At 36.1% G+C, this 19,399-nt stretch overlaps 1 protein-coding gene across 2 annotated transcripts in view; it reads right to left on the reverse strand.

The window, feature by feature from the left end:
* Positions 1-19,399, reverse strand: part of Cltc (clathrin heavy chain) — a 69,491-nt gene that overhangs the window by 15,155 nt on the left and 34,937 nt on the right. For both annotated transcript variants that reach the window (XM_046423171.2, XM_046423172.2), the window contains exons 8-17: positions 16,492-16,692; positions 13,886-14,038; positions 13,133-13,255; positions 12,095-12,232; positions 11,722-11,886; positions 11,430-11,610; positions 9,290-9,453; positions 4,155-4,280; positions 3,365-3,507; positions 1,645-1,879 (exon numbers count right to left, since the gene is read on the reverse strand). In XM_046423171.2, coding sequence (XP_046279127.1) covers positions 1,645-1,879; positions 3,365-3,507; positions 4,155-4,280; positions 9,290-9,453; positions 11,430-11,610; positions 11,722-11,886; positions 12,095-12,232; positions 13,133-13,255; positions 13,886-14,038; positions 16,492-16,692 — 1,629 coding nt within the window. The remainder of the gene's footprint in view (positions 1-1,644; positions 1,880-3,364; positions 3,508-4,154; positions 4,281-9,289; positions 9,454-11,429; positions 11,611-11,721; positions 11,887-12,094; positions 12,233-13,132; positions 13,256-13,885; positions 14,039-16,491; positions 16,693-19,399) is intronic.

Consider the following 19,399-nt stretch of genomic DNA (forward strand, 5'->3'; position numbering starts at 1 on the left):
CCTAAGTACATATACCTACAGCCAGAACTTAGTGTCTAATACCATTCCCCATTAAAAGAGATGAGGGTTTCCTTGAGAAAGGGTTAATTCCAGGACTGGGAAAGGTACTACATGAGCCTGGTGTATCATATGTCATAAATTAACGATGTGGGGCTGGGGATGTGGCTCAAGCGGTAGCGCGCTCTCGCCTAGCATGCACGGGGTCCTGGGTTCGATCCTCAGCACCACATACAAAAATAAATAAATAAATAAAGATGTTGTGTCCACCGAAAACTAAAAAATAATAATAATAAATTAAATTAAGGATGTGCTCAAAGAACAAGGAGACAATAACACAAAGATTAACAGAGAAGATAGATTAAAGAGGTTTCCATTGGCCCAAACAGGGACAATCTGAGCATCAACATAAATAGCATTAATGAATTATAACCCACTGAAGAAAACAGGAAATCTATGAGTCCATGAATAAAAAAAGATCAATATAAATATGAAGAAAATGCTAGAATTCAAATCTACATTTTTGCAAATCAACACATTAAGAGTGAGTTAAGCAAGAATCAACTGGGAGGAGAGGGGAGCAATGGGATATTTGCACAGTCTCAAGTGTCTACTCACAAAGCTGCAAGATAAAAAGAACAACAGACATGATACAACTTAATGAAAATGAATATCATAAAGGGGACAAATGGACAGCATGTGCTTTTGGATGCAACAGCATGAGAAAGACCGAACTTCACTTAAGCAGCATTGTGGATGGAAATGCATAATCTAAATTTAATCACAAGAAATCATAGAAACTCAGAGAGAAATATATTCTACTTTTAAAAAACGACTTTATGTTTACATAAACATACAGAATAGTCAAATAAGAGACTAAACGTGGTTTGGTGGCTTTCAGGGGTTGCGGGTCGAGGGGGGAAATGTGGAGAAGCTGATTACTAAATACAGGATCTCTTTTTGAGAGATAAAAAGGTAGAATTAGATAAAAATAATGATTAAAAAACATTTCTGAATGTACTAGTAGCCACTTACTGTTCACTTTAAAATGAATCAATTTTTAAAAGTTTACAGTTAGAAAAAAAAGACTATTGTTTTTACAAACATGACAACTAAATGCAATATGTGATCCTAACTCTAGGAAAAAACTGTGATAATAGGCACTATTAGTCAATTGGCAAAAACTGAAATAAAACAGATTTTTTTCAAAGTGTCCTATAAATGTCATATTGACTAGCTAGTATCTACAAGGTGGTGAAAGAGATTATTCTTATTCTTAGGAAATATAATCAAAAGAGTACAAGGCCACGATGCATACAACTTATTCTCATATTGTAAAGAAATTATATGTGTGTATGTATACATATACTGTGTCATGAGTGTATTAAAACATGAATGATAAAGCTAGCACAGTTAAAATATCAAAAAGCCAAACAAATAAAGGGCATATAAACTTTACTATTTTAGGCACTTTCAGGTTCAGCACAATTTCCAAATGAAGTTTGAATAGAAACTACCTGTCTCCCAAGAATGTTTCTGTATTACTTAAAATTCCTCCAAAAACTCCCCAAATTTGCTAGCATAATATTATATAGCAGGTTAAAAGAATGCAGCCTTCTCTGCACACATTCAGCTGACCATACTCACATTAATAAGTTCCAAATCACACTGACCACGCTCGTAAGCAACACAAGCCAGATGTGGATCTCTCTTCTCACAATACTTTCCAACAACACGACTATCATAATAGGGATTTTCACGAAGAAATCTCTCTGGGTTGTTATTACTATCGATGTAGATTTTGGCTAATGCATTGTGAGTGGCAGGCTCCTCACAGCCCTCATGAATTCTGGCCTCAAGCCAAGGCAGAAGCAGTTTCAATCTAGTGAAAACAAAACAAAACCACACATACTATAATATAAACAGAACACTCTTGACATGCTGACTATAAGTATCTTGAACTACAGTGTACTTTCATATACATTATTTTAAATTCTAAACAATCCTATTACAAATTGAGGAATTAAGACTAAAGAAATGGTTGAGCTGTCCAAGATTACACAAAAAGGTATATAAAACTGTTTTTCACTCTCCTAAATCTATCAGCTATGAGATACACCTACATCTGGATATAAGACAGATTATAGATAGACAGATCATACTTTTCTTTGTATTATATGTAATTATCTATAGACTTTGAAAAAAAAAAGTACGGGGGTGAGATGGGGATTTGTATCTGAAGTTCTTTCCAATTTTAACACAATTAATGTATAACATTACCTAGAGCCAAAGTGGGTAGTACCCTAAATACATACTAGGAATAAAATCTGGTAGATTTAGAATCTCAGGGTTTAATAGTTACAGCAGTCACATGTTCATTTCAGCCAAGGGTCATGGTTTCACCTTATGTTTCAATAGTCCTGCTTAAATATTAAAAGCAGCCAGAGAAAAAACATTGTTCCATTACTTTGGCTATCAAATTCATGTAGTTATAATGAACATAACCACTAGGGTAAAGGCACATAATTATTCTATTAATAAAGGCAAAAATCACTGGGTGCAGTGGTGCACACCTATAATCCCAGTGACTTGGGAGGCTGAAGCAGGAAGAACCCAAGTTCAAAGCCAGCCTCAGCAACTTAGTGAAGCTCTAAGCAATTTAGCGAGACAGGTCTCAATATAAAAAATAAAAAAGGGTTAGGGATGTGGTTCAGTAGTTAAGCACCCCTGGGTTCAATCCCTGGTACCAAAAAATAAAAAATTTTGTCATTCATATTATTATAGGAAGGTATTATGTATTAATTATCAATTTAAACCCAGCATGGCATGGGGAAATCTTTATATAATTGAAATCGTCTTATAGTTGGAAAAAAGACCACATTGGGGCTAGGGTTGTTGTTGCTCAGTGGTAGAGTTCTTGCCTAGCATGTGTCAGGCACTGGATTTGATCCTCAGTACCACATAAAAACATATAAAGGTATTGTGTTCATCTACAACTATAAAAACATTAAAAAACAAAACACCACACTGTATCAGTGAAGAATTAGTTATTAAATACATTGGTATTATATCTACCTAAAAGGATGCTTAGTACATAGTTTAACATTAAACACACACACACAATCAAATGATATAGCTGGATCCCCAGCACCATAAAAAAAATGGAAGTGATCAACTAATCTAACAGATTTTCTATATGACAATGATAATAGACCGGCTAGCTTATCTTTAAATTAGGTATCTCTAAGGATTTGTCCTCCATGTGTTGTTGAGTAGTTATGAAGCAACAGACCAACTACATTTCTAATACCACGCTATAAACACTACTCATTTATCTCAGTTACAAAGGATAAAATTGGTACTATACCTGTTTCTTTTCTCAACTTCAGCAACGAGCTCATCAGTAGAGAACTGACCTCTCACAACAAGAATCAAGTTTTTAATAACGTCTTCAGAGCAATCAACATCAAGTAATCCTCCAATAACCACAGGAAGTCGACTTGGATTAACCTATGATTAAAAAAAGTCATCATGTTAATAAGCAAATTGAAAATGAGTAAAAAATTAAAACCCATCTCCCCCTTTTAAGCTTAGTTTTTAAAATCAGTAATAACCTATGAATTTAATTTCACAATTAAACAGAAGAATTCAGGAAGAAGTCCAGCTTAAAAAAGACTTTATGGTTTAATAAGTACTGAAAGCACTTTTTCTATTCTGTTGGCCTGGTTAATTAGCTCCTTAAGTCTTGCTCCAAATGATAAGTACAGAAAAGTTAATGCCAAAGAATAACAACAGAAGACTGTCTAATAAAAAGGCTCCAAATATATCAAACTGCCTTTCTTTTACTAGATTTAGGTAAAGTTTCTAATGTCTATATTTAAGATGGTTTGAAAACTTGTGTTTGGAGTTTAGATCCTCTATGGTGTTACCTAGCCACAGAGGAATATATGTAAATTTAAATTTAAAAAGGCATGCATATATAAAATTTGATCAAAAAAATTGCATTTTAAGTAAAGAAAAGATTCTACTGAGAAAACATGTTGAGAACTACTTTAGCAGACGTTCTTATGGGTCCCAAAGTTTCAAAAGTATGATTTCCAGACTAAAAGAAAATCTACTTTAAGATTATACCTTTAAATTATCTAAGTATTACTTACCTTCTGTACATATATCTCTATATACTTTTGAAGATTATTTCTATATAAATACAGCACCAAGTCATGGACAAAGTCAAATCGATCACACACAATGATAAGTGGTAACTGATCTGTTAGTTTTGCTTCCTGAAAAAAAAAAAAAAACAAAAAGAAACTTAAAATTTCTTTCTTTCTTTTTAATTTTAGTACTGGGGTCAAACCCAGGGCCTCGCGCATGCTAGGCGAGTGCCCTACCACTGAGCTAAGCATAAATTTTCTTGTACGAGGTTACAAATCTATGTAAATGTGAGAATCTGCTCTATGCTGATGGAAAAGGCTCACACAAACTTTGCTTTTCTGTTGAAGGAGGAAATGTCCCAATAGCTGAGTGTGCATGTCCCAGTTTCAATAAATTTTTATTAAGAACACTTAGATTCACACAGGAAAATACCAGGTCCTTTCCACACATATGCTTCTATCAAAATAATAACAACAACAACAACAAATTAAAATTTGTGAACCATCAGTGGAACTCAGTTTATAAAAATCATCACACTGGGACTTTTATTAATGGCAATTAACAATTAAACTGAATTTGGTGGCAGATTTCATCACTAAAGTCACACTGTCAGAAACAAAAACAAAAATGGCATAAATAGCTCACATTTGTTTCAGTGATTTATTTTTCTACCCCTCCCAAACCCCAAGCTATATAGCCAGCCTCTAATACTATTATAATAAAGCCAACAAGGAGAAGCATGATGGTAAAGGCCATGAATTAAGTATATCATAATAAAAAAAAAAAAAAGAAAAAGAGCATTTAAAGAAACATCTTTAAATTGCCATTTGCTTTACCATTACAAATATCAAGCTACAATCCTATTTATAGACTGACACAGAAGATGTTATAGACAGGTAGGTTAAGACCTGTACTGGGCATTTACCTGATACATGTCCTGTTATATTCCACAGATATAAGGAACAGCACAAAAAACAATAGTTTTTATCAGGAATTCATTTATACACAGTGAAACATTCCTCAATAGATGATTCCTCTACAACAGTCTACTCAAAAAGTAGAACAACTAATAAGCAGGATAGGACTTTCCCCAATATAGCCACTAAGATTATTTCCAAGGTTAGAATATAGTGGGTTAAGACTAGGGTACATTCACCCAATCGTTAATTATATGAAAATTAGTCTAGAAAGTGTTCAGAGAACACCAAGAAAAATTAAATAATAAAAGTGTCTATAAATGGAAGTGAAGTCCAGTTACCGATTTTTTGCATTAAGTGTAAACCAAGTACTTGTTTAAAACTATAGAATTTGTACTAGTAATAGCTGCAAGAATCATTTTTAGAATTTCCATCTAACTAAACAAAAATTTAAGTCATGTTTTCCCTGAGAAAATGAACATCAAGAAGTGGATCAATATGGGGATATTTCTCAGTGGTACAGTGTTTGCCTAGCATGTGCAAGGTCCCAGGTTTAATCCCAAGTACTGGAAATAAAAAGAGGATCAACACATTAGTCTTATTCCTTACCTTGTTTATATACATATGAAATACTGTATACTTTATCACTAAGGGAAAACACAAGAAATCTAAAATTATTTAGCTATTCTATTCTTGTGAATGAGTCTTTATGACTTCTGTGGCTTGGAAAGTGAGACAGGAGGATCATGAGTTCAAACCAGCCTCAGCAAAAGTGAGGCACTAAGCAACTCAGTGAGACCTTGTCTCTAAATAAAATACAAAATAGGGCTAGGGATGTGGCTCAGTGGTTGAGTGCCCCTGAGTTCAATCCCCAGTACCGAGAGAGAGAGAGAGAGAGAGAGAGAGAGAGAGAGAGAGAGAGAGAGAGAGAGAGAGAGAGAGAGTGATTTCTGTGGCAAAGACAAGTAACTGTATTCCAAAAGAAAATTTAAGATTGAAAAAAAATAGATGAGAAATAGGATATTTTCCAATTGCCTAAATCTGCCTATGATTTAATTCATGGAAGTAATATCATTTTTTATATTTATTTTTTAGTTATAGATGGACACATATCTTTATTTTATTTTTATGTGGTGCTGAGGATCGAACTCGGTGCCTCACGCCTGCTAGGCGAGCGCTCTACCTCTGAGCCACAATCCCAGCCCCTGGAAGTAATATTATTGATATTCAAAATTATCTACTAAATGGTTAATCTCCATTGATAGTGATCAATGATTTTAAGATCAAAATAAAAATTATATAAATATATCCAGATTCTTAAACATGAATTTGTTCAATTAACAAATATTTACTGAGTAGCTATATATCAAACTCTGTTCTAGGCACTGCAGACATAGCATAAACAATGAAAGCAGAGTTGTTTCCTCAAGGGAATTACATTCTAGTAAGAAGAGAATATTTCACATGGCAGGCATTATAATGAAAAACAGATCAAAGAGTAGACTTCGAGCATAAAAGCAAATGTCTTGAGGCAGAAAAGCATTGTGGAGGTTCAAAACCAGGAGACAAAGAATGGTAGAAAATAAATCAAAGGTAGCAAGGAGCAGACAATGAGTCTAAAGAACAGCTCCATGCTTTCTGCAAGAGAGCTACAGTTCCATAAATTTAGGATGTGAGTCAAATGATGGTAATGACTGTCTGGTCCTGCTCATAAGGTGTTTTAACCTTGCAGGGTAGGGGTGAGGTTGGCGGGGAGCAGTTTGCTAGGGATCCAACCCAGGGCCTTGCACATGCCAGGCAAGTGCTCTACCAATGACTTAGAGCCCCAATTCTCATAGGATACATTGAAGGAGAGGTTATATTCTACCAGTCTCTGTATTCTTGGAGGCTAACACATAATTTACATCCAAATATTTAAGATTAAGTTTAGAGAATTATTTTTCTAATGATAACAGAATGTTTACATACAACACCAATTGTCAGATGCTTACATGATTTCCTCTGTAGCTGGTACCTCCAACATTAAGTTAATAGTAACAATGAGACATACCATAGCTATATACAACAGATCAATAAAGAGAAGTGAATAAAGGGTCTAGAGTTCATTCTCATTAATGGGGTAAAGCTGAATACAATAGTAGCATTGAGCTACCATCTCAATTTATTTAAACTTAAAAAATACTAGATTCACTTCTAATTCAGCTAGATAAAAATTCTTTCAAGGAAGAACAAAAAATGAAATAAACTCACCCAATAGATAGGAATAACACTGTAGGTTGACCACATCTTATTTCCAAGGCCCAACAACATAGTTTATTAATAATGATTATCACTATAAACATCTAGAGTAGGTACTTGAAAAATTACAGCTTATGGGTGAACAGCTAGACACACTCTGAATGAAGAAAGCTTAATTAAACAAAATCTAAAACAGGTCAGAATGGTTCAAAGGTTCATAATTCACATTTAGTCCCCCTACTATATCAGGCCGACACCAAATTCACAATTGTGGATGGGGAATCCTGATTTAATTAGATCCCATGGGCCAAGCAACCCAAAATTGCCCCATCCCAGTTTGTTTGTTTGTTTGTTTGATTTCCTTTTATTTTGAGATGAGGTCTTATAGTGTTGCCTTTAACTCTTGTGAGTGGCCTTTAACTCACAATTCTTTAGCCTTGATTTCACAATTCTCCTGTTCTCAGCCTCCCAAGTAGGTGGGATTACAGGTCCATACCATTCCAGGCCAGAGCATTTCTTTATTTCTTTTTTTTCTTATGGTAATGGGGCCTGAATCCAAAGGCACTCTACCAGTGAGCTACATTTCTCCAGTCTTTTTTATTTTTAGGCAGGGTCTCACTAAATTTCCCAATCCTCCTGCTTCAGCTTCCAGTGTAACTGATTATAGGCTCAGGTGGCTCTGCCAAGTTCCAAAGCATTTCTTTTGAAGTTCAAGAACGTAAAAACTAGCCAGGCAACTGAGCCTGTAATCCCATCCCAGCATCTTGGGAGGCTGAGGCAGAAAGATCATGAATTCAAAGCCAGCCTCAGCAAAAAGTGAGGTGCTAAGCAACTCAGACTCTGTCTCTAAATAAAGTACAAAATAGGGCTGGGGATGTGGCTCTGTGGTTAAGGCCTTTGGGTTAAACCCGGGGCGGGGGGGTAAAAATGGTACTAGTTAATTTAGTTCTGCTTGAATATATATGATAACTCAAATATTAAGAGACTAAAGAAATTAAAATTGAAGCATTAAAAGCAGAGAGCTACATTTTAAAAAAGAAGAAATCATGTAAGCAACTGGTAGTGCTTTCTTTTTTTTTTTTTAACAACAAAATAAACAGTAATGATACTCAAAAAAAAGGAAGTAAGCCTCTTCTTACAAACAGGTGTTAGGGTGTACAAATCAAGAATCAAGCACTAAAATCTTTCTTGTGGAGTATTTTTTTTTCTTTTTTGAAACTAGAAAATTTGGGTTCAAACATATCATACTTGCCAGATTCCCTATAAAATTCATGATGGCCAAGAAACCATAACACTATAAAGCTACATACTGCCAAATTTAAAACTTTACATCCCCCACAAAGTAACTGATAGGTATAAAACAAATGCTAAAAGCTAAGTTAAATATTAAACAAAATTGACTGCCCTTAGATGTGTTCTAAAGAGTTAATGCAGTGAGTTTTTACTTTTCTGTGAGTGAATTCATGTGTCACAAAGCTGAGCTTTCTTGGTTTGATCTTACCTTTGATTTATTAATTACATGATTAATATTGTATTTTCCAGAGTCAGGCAGATTTGAAGCTAGAAATAAACAGAGTTTTTTTATATACAAATAGAGGCTCCTCAAAATGACACCAAGAGCAAGCTGGTTTTAATATTGAAAAGAAACCTAAATGATTTTCTAAAATGACATTGAAAGTAATCAACCACTTTTTAAAAATTTTCTTCCAAAAATTAAAAATGAAAAAGAAAAAAAGGAAATGTTCTTTGAGACAATGCTTTTTTTAAAAAATTTTCAACAGATGGTCACTCACTAATTTCCTTCCCTATTTCAAAGAAACCACAGAGCAATAGGGCTTAGAAAATAACCCAGCACATATTTTGACAATGCTAAGAATTTCACATATAGAGGAAAGAAGAATTTTAAAGCCATGACCAAAATCCTGTAGAAATGCTGATCTTCAAAACAACCACAAGACACATTACTCAAAAAAACCACTTACCTTGAGAAAATTCTTGACTCTCTCAGGATCATAGCAGTTGCTTTCTCTGCAGATTCTTTCAACTTCTTTGATCTGCCCAGTCTTGCAAGCGGCCTGAATATATTTAAAGTGCACATCTGGGTCCTGACTAAAGTTAACAATAGATCCCAGAAAATAAAACAGACCTTGAAGAGACAAATAATTGAAATTAAGCACAGAAGCATTTTTGAGAATGACAGAACTAAAAAACATTTTAGCTATTAAAAAAATAATGTACTTGAGAGAGAAGGATCACACATTCCAAGCCAGCCTGACGTTAGAAGGAACTTTCAAAATGAAGAACTAAATGAGTAGGGATATAGCTTATTTGTAGAGTGCTTACCTAGCATGTGTGAAGCCCTGGGTTGAATCCTTAGTACCATAAAAAATAAAGCTCTGAACATTGTTATGCTAAATACTCAACTATAAATCCATTGCTTAAAAAGCTCTATAAGGGGCTAGGGATGTGGCTCAAGCGGTAGCGTGCTCGCCTGGCATGCGTGCGGCCTGGGTTCGATCCTCAGCACCACATACCAACAAAGATGTTGTGTCCGCCGAAAACTAAAAAATAAATATTAAAAAAATTCTCTCTCTCTCATCTCATCTCATCTCTCCCTCTTTAAAAAAAAAAAAAAAAAAAAAGCTCAATAAGGTCAGGTACAGTGACTCTTGCCTGTAACCTCAGCAATTTGGAGGCTGAGAAAGGAGGACCATAAATTCAAAGCCAGCCTCAGCAACTTAGCAAGACACTATTTCAAAATGAAAAATAAAAAGGACTGGGGATGTGGCTCAGTGGTAAAGCATCCTTGGGTTCAATCCCCAGTACTAAAATAAACCCAAAAAAGGGGGAAAAAATTTAGTAAGAATACTAATAATCCAGTAACCAGTTTGATAAAATGGAACAGCATTTTAATCCCTGCAGAAAATTCCACCCATATTTTAATATTGATTGATTGTTCCCAGGGGAACTTTACCACTAAGCTGTATTCCCAGTCCTTTTTATTTTTTATTGAGACAGTCTTACTAAGTTGCTGAGACTGGCCTCAAACTTGTGATACTCTTCCCTCAGACCGTGGCATCACTGGGATTACAGGTGTGTGCCACCATGTCCAGTCAATGTTTCTTAATAGTTTACAAATATATTAGGGGCAGCTACTCATTATCAAACCAATTATATCCATAGGGGAAGTTTTGAATGAAGTGTTATATACCAAGTGTTTTTCCATATGCAGTTAACAAAAAAATACAAAAGTAGTTTGAAAAGAATTTAATTCAGTGCTGTCCATAAAAACTTTCTACAATGACAAATAAAGCTGTCCAGTGTCCAACGTGGTAGCCACTAAAACCATGTGGCCAATGAGCATAGCTAGAGTGACGAACGAACTAAAGTTTATTTTATGTTAATGACAAAATTTAAATAGCCATATGTGGCTACAGGCTAATGTACCAAGAGTAAATTAGTACATATTAAACATACAGAAACTGAGATAGCAAAGAAAACTCTTACCCTTTCTGTCTAGAGCACTAATACTAGAAAGAGGGCAGAGAATAGGCTAACTGGAGACCAGAATTTAGCTAATGAACCAAGAACCACCTAACAGTTATTACACTAATACTATATAGCACTAGTTATCATCTAGGGGTTACCTGGCTTGTCACAACTGGTGCAGTCGATAGTACTGGCATCTAGTGGGTAGAAGCCAACGATGTTCCCACATACAAAGGACAGCCCCCACAAAACAAAGAATGTCTACAGTACTAAAGATTAAGAAGTCTTGCTGTGTAGTAGCAAGTCACAAAATGTCCTTGGCTAGAATCACTTGCTATTATGAGAATCAGACAAATAAGCATGAAATAATAGTATAAATAATCATTAGTATTTTCATTTTATCCTGTTAGGACAAAGTCAATGTATACTTGTATCTTAAAATTCTGTCTTTAGTTCATCTATAAAGCATCCAGGCAGATAGTCTTGTACACTCCATAGGATCTGACATTTATTGAGAGAAATAAAAATTAAATAGTAAAATGTCCCATAAAATTAAGCATTTAGAAGGTGGCCTAATCATAAACATACCTCTTCCTGGCTATCTGAAGTGATTTTTAAGAAACTCCTACTTACCTTCAAAACTTTTGAAAGATTCAAAAAGTTCAATCAGAGATTGAGTTGATAGTTGTTCATGATACTTAGAAGCCACCTGAACACAGATCTGCAGATTCTGACGAATGTTAGCAGACAGCATGGCTCTGAGACATTCTAGAGAGTCTTCTACTGATAAGGACCCAAAGTAATTCACTAACCACTAGAAGACAAAATAAATGAATAATGCTGAACCTCGAGGCAGTATGAAATTACTATGTTGTACTACAAACACATATTTAGCATACCAATTAACAGGTAAGAAATGAAATACCTCAGGGTTAAGAAGATGAGTATGAACAACTGCACGCTTTATATCATATAAATCAGTGAAGTGTTCTAATGCACGCTGCAGTAATCCAGCCTTTTCACAAAGCTGAGCGATATGAGCCCGATCATAATGTGTGAACATCTGATTCCCTAGAATAGCATCTGCAACCTACAAAATCAAACAGGATGAGTTCATTTTATCACCTCATTTATATCAGTAATTTCAACAGTGAACTGGTAAAATAAAGTACAAAAAAAATTAGCTGAATTTTCTTGAATAAGGACTTGGTACTTCACAGCTTCAAATAACAATTTATAAATCTCTGAATAATTACTAAAACAGTGTTGTAAACATCTAAATAGCATGAAGCACATACTTGAGGTGCATGCATAAGGTTCATCTCAAGCAACCGAGTCTGTAAAGGACCTTCAGATGGGCGATTATTCTTTAGAGCATCAAGTAAGAATGCAGTACATTGCTGGATTAGATTGTATTCCATGAAAACGTCCACAATCTACCAAACAAAACAAAAAGACTTTAAGATACTATTGACAAAACATGAATGAAACTAAGCACAATCTTAGTTTGACAGTGCTGGGAATTGAACCCAGGGCCTTATTATAATGAGCATATATATTATTCAATTATATATAATTGAACCCAGGGCCTTTCAATAATAATTAGTCATGTGATCTAGCACTGAGCTACATCCCCAGTCCATCATCTCTTTTTTATGTATAAAATCTCACAGAACAAAAACCATATTAAAACCATATTTAAGTCAAGTATGGTGGTGCATGCCTGTAATCCCAGGAGCTCATTCTCAGCCACTTAGCAAGACCCCATCTCAAATTAAAAACTTAATATTATTTAGCAATATAACATTACACTTTAAGAAAAAATTTTGTCCTCTCCTCTCTGCTCTTCAAAAAAATAAAAGAATAAATAAATAAAATCTACCCTTTGGAGACTCAGTTACTTTTAGTTTTTTGTTTTTTTTTAATCTATGAAATATTTCAAAATATATAATAGCAGAATATAATCAAACTAATGAATTTAAAATTTTTATAAACTTCAAAAACATACAAGAGTACATACAATATGCAGAACTCACTTGCACTTTCTACATGCCTCACTTCTTTCCCTGCTGACCAGTGGCAGCCACTCACCTGTTTTATCATATACTAAATATGAGTATATTTCTGAATAAGTGGTACTTGTTTTGTATGTTTTAAAACCATATAAATTGAATCAGAGTGTTTATTCTTCTCCAATTTTGTTTTATTAAGATACTTAATTAAGTTTAAGATACACAAACTGAAAATTTAGCCCATTTTCTACAAAGTTGTGTAAGTCAGATTCCCCCCTCACTCTCCATCTCAGTCAACTACAGAATATATTTGAATGTCATTACCTGTGTGATATCAGCAAGAGGCTCTTCATCCTGAACTAACATTTGAGCAAACTGCTGTCCCTGATCTGGACTGATACGCATTACATTTCTCAGCAGAAAGATCCAATCTGGAGTATATCCAACCTAAAAAGGGACAAAGAGTTAAACCCTGCTGCCAAGTTTCATTTTTATAGCATTTAAAGGCATTTTCTTTTTCTTTTTTTAATATTTTTTTTAGTTGCAGATGGACACAATATTTTTATTATTATTCTTTTTTTATTTGTTTATTTTTACATGGTGCTGGGACCAAACCCAGAGCCTCAGGCATGCGAGGCAAGTGCTCTACCACTGAGCTACAACCCCAGCCCCTTAAAGGCATTTTCTACAACAAAATCTTGCTAACTATTAGTGAAAGCACAAATTCATTTATAACTTACAATGCTCAATTAAACTTTGGTTTTGACATATCTGAATAACTACAAATTTAATAATTGATTTATCCATTTTCAACAAATGACCATTGCAACATTTGTTCTGACATGTTAAACATACTCCTCTTATCCTAAATTCTTACAAGCCATGCAAGAGTAATTATCTCCATTTTCTCACATTTTCAGTTAGTGTAAATTCTACATATCAGACTTCAGATAGGATTTTTATACATTCCCAAGTAATTAAAAATTTAAGGAAATTCACCATTGAAGTAACAGAATATAGGCTGATTTCTCTTAATAATTTCAAGAATTTATGCTGAAAATGTTTCATTGAACTCACTTTTTTAGCATACAAAACAATCTTCTGAACTTGACCTGTTTCTGCAAAGCACTGAATGACTTTATTTGGGACATTAGCCCTTAGGTACACACTAAGTGCCAATGTAGGGTCCACAGATTTTACAAGATCACCCAGTTCTTCGGAACATTCCAGCTGTCCAAAGGAAAAAGATATTGGTTAGTGATCAATGAGCTGTTTTATAAATGAACAGTTGATACTATTTCCCTATATAAATAATTAATGATAGACTTAATTACTCGATTTCCTAGAATTATTATAAATATGCAGGGATTATGGCTGATAACACTCTTGATATTACATTCACAGCAATGTCTTAGAAATACTGCCCATCAAACTTCACACTTAATAACAACTACCTTGTTAGGAGTGTAAGTACTTTACTTTCAACAGAACCTTACACCTGCTAAGAATATTAGGATAATTAGATTATGTGGCCTCAATTTTTTAAAAAAATGATGCAACTTTTTTAAAAAAAACAATTATTTTAGTTGTTGATAAACCTTTATTTATTTATATGTTGTGCTGAGAATTGAACCCAGTACCTCACATATGCTGCAGTGCTGGTGATAGAACCCAGGGCCTACTATATGCTAGGCAAACATTCTCTCATTGAACTATATCCCAGCCCAATAATATAACTTTTAATGTAATGTCAACTAAAGTATAACCTATATGTCTGAAGGACCTAAATTCCATCACATTCTTGAATTTAGGATTAAAATTGTGCTGGGTGCAGTGGTGCACACCTGTAATACCAGCAACTCAGGACACTGAGGCAGGAGGATTGCCAAGTTCAAAGCCAACCTCATCAACTTTAATGAGACCCTGTCTCAGAATAAAAAATAAAAAGGGCTGAGGATGTAGCTCAGTGGTAAAACAACTCTGGGTTAAATCCTTAATACCAAAAAAGGAGACTTAAAGTTGCAAGGCAAGACACTAATTTTACAAGGTCAAAGAGATAAAAATTTAGAATTTTTAGGTGACATACAGGCAGATACCCATCTATAATTCAAACTTTCTTAGCTGCCCAATCTAGAAATCAGATTCCTAAAAGTTTTGTTTTATATGCAAGTTGATTTTCTACTTTTAATGATAACTTCAGAGGCTAGCTCTCATAACCAAATGTTTTGCTGAAAATCAGAATGCCTATGAGAGCCTATATCCTTTTCCTTTTTCTCTGGTACTGGGAATCAAACCCAGTGCTTTGAGCATGCTAGGCAAGTGCTTTATCACCAAGCTACATGCCCAGACCAGAGTCTGTACATCTTAACCGAACATGCTAACTAAAGAAGAGTTGACCAGTGCTCTCTTGGAATAAATGAATCCTGTGTGACTGTTCACAAAAAGAGTTAGTGACATCCAAAAAGCTGTTACATAGGTCAACTCAGTTACCTTAGCTGTTCCCATCCTCCCTTATCTTAAACAATTAGGACGGACCTCAAATACTCCCTAGTGTGGCTAGTAACTATTCTTCAGCAGAGACTCCTGTCCAAGCATCCCAACTCTGAAGTACTATCCTCCAGTATCCTCTAAGATTGCCAGAAGCTGGGTCAAGAAACAAGGACTTAGAATTTAGTAATGTAAAATTACCACCAACATACACTAATGGTGAAAGGTATTAATTTTAAACTTATTTGAGTGTTTTGAACAGTGCTACCTTTACTTCTCTATAATGGTATAAAACATGGAATTTAATACTACAACTTGGTGCAGAAAGGCTTTTTGTATAGTGCTATGAAAAAAACTAATAGTAGTAACAGACTGCGTAAATTTGTGTGGTGTCTTACAAATAAGTAACCTGTAGTGGTTATCTGTTTCTCAGTCACTATTTCATGTAAGAAATAATGTGCTCTAAAAAACAGTATATTCACATGCTCTGTGTAATGAGAAATTAAGTACTGGATAGATCTAAAAGACAAATCCCACAGAATCCTAAAGCCAGTTAATATTTTTTAAAAAGTTCCCATGTAAAACCAAGTTAAATATTTTTTCATGTAATACCAATTTACATTTCATGAAATCACTATCAAACAGTATCTCATTGCTAATCGGTTTGCTCTCTTATTAATATATGTATGATCTAGCACGTTATACAACAGTTTTTCTTTACATGTGTTTATCAGCAGCAAATATGACAATTTTGATGACACTCTGGAAGTTCTAAAAGAAAAGACAACTTGCATTGCTCGAATTACTGTGAATACAGTTGTTGAATGTAGGATAAAGAATATATTCCTATGTTCCAAAGAATTTCACATACATTAACAAATATGACTACATGCTGGAATAAGCATTTTGCCCTAAGCTTTTGTTAGAGCCAAAGAATTCCAGGTCAGTAATTTTAACTACCAAGCAAGAATCTTGAATTCTAATTATAAACCTAAACAAAGATATCTCACCTAAACATCCATAAAAATAGATTTTCAAAGGAAATAAATACATGCACTTTAAGCAATGTATTTTCTTATTCTATTTTAACAATAAACAATAAGAGACATTTTGGTGTACAGCATAAACGATTTTAACTTGCTAACATTGTACTTAATTCAGTCAAAGTAGAAATATGTCAATACAAATTAACATACCTTATCTTCTTTCAACCATTTCTCCAGAAGCTGTTTCCGACCTTGCTGAAGTACAGGTCGACACAACTCTAAGGATTCATATTTGTTTAACTGTCCCTGGTCCAAAAGGATTCCAAAGTACTGAAGTAGAGGAGAAGTCTGTCCTGGCTGAGCTGGGACACTCTGGAATCGCCGGATGGTGTCTGGAGTACGAAGTATTCCCTTTAAGAAGGAGAAATGTTACAGACACCTCAAAGTGGCTCAAATACCACACAATCAATCCTATCTCTCTCTCTCTTTTTTTTGTTTATTTATATGTGGTACTGAGAATTGAACCCAGTGCCTCACACATGCCAGGCAAGTGTGCTGAGACACAGCCACAGCCCCCTATATATCGAGTCAATCTTAAAAGGCATGAGTTCATCAAAAAGCTAAGCACCAAAAAAACCAAATAACCCAATCAATAAATGGGCCAAGGACCTGAACAGAAACTTCTCAGAAGGTGATATACAATCAATCAACAAATGTATGAAAAAATGTTCATCACTGCTAGCAATTAGATAAATGCAAATCAAAACTACTCTAAGATTTCATCTCACTCCAGTCAGAACAGCAGCTATTATGAATACAAACAACAATAAGTGTTGGCGAGGATGTGGGGAAAAAGGCACACTCATACACTGCTGGTGGGACTGTAAACTGGTGCAGCCAATATGGAAAGCAGTATGGAGATTTCTTGGAAAATTGGGAATAAAACCACCATTTGACCCAGCTAACCCTCTCCTTGGTCTATACCCAAAGGATATAAAAACAGCATACTACAGGGACACAGCCACATCAATGTTTACAGCAGCACAATTCACAATAGCTAAATTGTGGAACCAACCTAAATGCCCTTCAGTAGATGAATGGATAAAAAAAAATGTGGCATATACATACAATGGAATATTACTCAGTAAAAAAAGAGAATAAAATCATGGCATTTGCAGATAAATGGATGGACTTAGAGAACGCAATGCTACGTGAAGTTAGCCAATCCCAAAAAACCAAATGCTGAATGTTTTCTCTGATATAAGGAGGCTGATTCATAGTAGGGTAGGGAGGGGGATCATGGGAGGAATAGACGAACTCTAGATAGGGCAGAAGGGTGGGAGGGGAAGGGAGGAAGCAGTGGGTTAAGAAATGATGGTGCCAGAGGGAACTGTGACCACGCACAGAGCAGGCCCAGCGGCCTGCTGAGGGGCAGAGCTGCCCCCCACCCCCCGCACCTGCCAGGTAGGTGGAACTGTGACCACGGACAGAAAAGGCCCAGTGGCCCGCGGCGGGACAGAGCTTCCAATCACTCCTGCAAGGTAGGTGGGCCTGCGACCCACCGGCAGAAGAGGAGCAGCGGCCTGCTGAGAGGCAGAGCCGCCCCCTCCCCCTGCACCAGCAAGGTAGAGGGAACTGTGACCACGCACATAGCAGGCCCAGCGGCCTGCTGAGGGGCAGAGCCGCCCCCCACCCCCCGCGCCTCCCAGGTAGGTGGAACGGTGACCACCGACAGAAAAGGCCCAGTGGCCCGCAGCGGGACAGAGCTTCCAATCACTCCTGCAAGGTAGGCGGGCCTGCGACCCACCGGCAGAAGAGGAGCAGCGGCCTGCTGAGAGGCAGAGCCGCCCCCTCCCCCTGCGCCGGCAAGGTAGAGGGAACTGTGACCACCATCAGAACAGGCCAGACCTGCAACCGAGAGACAGAACAGGCCCAGTGGCCTGAGGAAGGGTAGAGCCGCCCCCCCCCTGCGCCTGCAAGGTAGGCGGACCTGCGACCCACTGGCAGTACAGCCCCAGAGGCCTGCAGAGGGGCAGTGCCGCTGCCTGCGCCTGCAAAGTAGACAGAACTGTGACCACCGACAGAACAAGCCTAGCGGCCCGCAGAGGGACAGAGCCGCCGCCCGCGCCTGCGAGGGAGACTTTGCAACTATACAAGACCAATATAAATATATAGGGGGAAAATTCAATAGCACAACAGTTTCACCAAGTAGAAAGGAACGCGAACAGTATGAAGAGACAAGGAAAGAAAGGACCACAAGCATTGCAGGTCAACTCAACGTTAGAAGAGGTAATAGCTGCAGCAGATGGAATGTCAGATAAAGAATTCAGGATATACATGCTTCAGATGATCTGGAGTCTCAAGGAAGACATCAGACAGCAAAATCAGACAATGAAAGATCATTTCAACAATGAATTACATAAACAAATCCAAGAAGCAAAAGATCAACTATACAGGGAAATAGAGGTTATAAAAAACAAGCAAACAGAAATCCTAGAAATGCAGGAAGCAATAAGCCAACTTAAAAACTCAATTGAGAATACTACCAGCAGAGTAGAACACTTAGAAGACAGAACATCAGACAATGAAGATAAAGTATTTCAACTCGAAAAGAACATAGACAGCTCAGCAAGACTGTTAAGAAACCATGAGCAGAACTGCCGCAGTCTGGCTGGGCACACAATCATGAGCCACCACACGGCTTGTAGATTCAAACAGCAACTCTTTATTCCCAAACTCACACCAGCCGTCTACAATCACGTTCTGGGGAAATCCACGTCTCTGCCAATCCACGTTCTGCCCAAATCCACCTCCACTTTAATAAGATGAAAGACTTTCATGTTTTTTATGATACTATGATACTATAATTGAAACCCAACTGAAAATTTTTCTACTCTTTGTATATAAATTACACATGATAGAATCTTAACACTTAGTAACCTTGTTTTAGCAAAGACACAGACACAAAGCAATATTAAACATTTTTCCATTTACCAATTTATGAAAACACACATAATGTTTAAATATATTACCTTATGGAACTTAATAAGTAAAGAGTACTTGATTTTATATTTAGTGGTTGATATTTTAACACTTCAGCTTTGTAAATTAATCAGAT

Source organism: Marmota monax, unplaced genomic scaffold (assembly GCF_021218885.2).
Source record: "Marmota monax isolate L192 unplaced genomic scaffold, Marmota_monax_Labrador192_F-V1.1 WCK01_AAM20220418_F8-fsc00171, whole genome shotgun sequence".
In the NCBI taxonomy this organism is placed as follows: Eukaryota; Metazoa; Chordata; class Mammalia; order Rodentia; family Sciuridae; genus Marmota; species Marmota monax.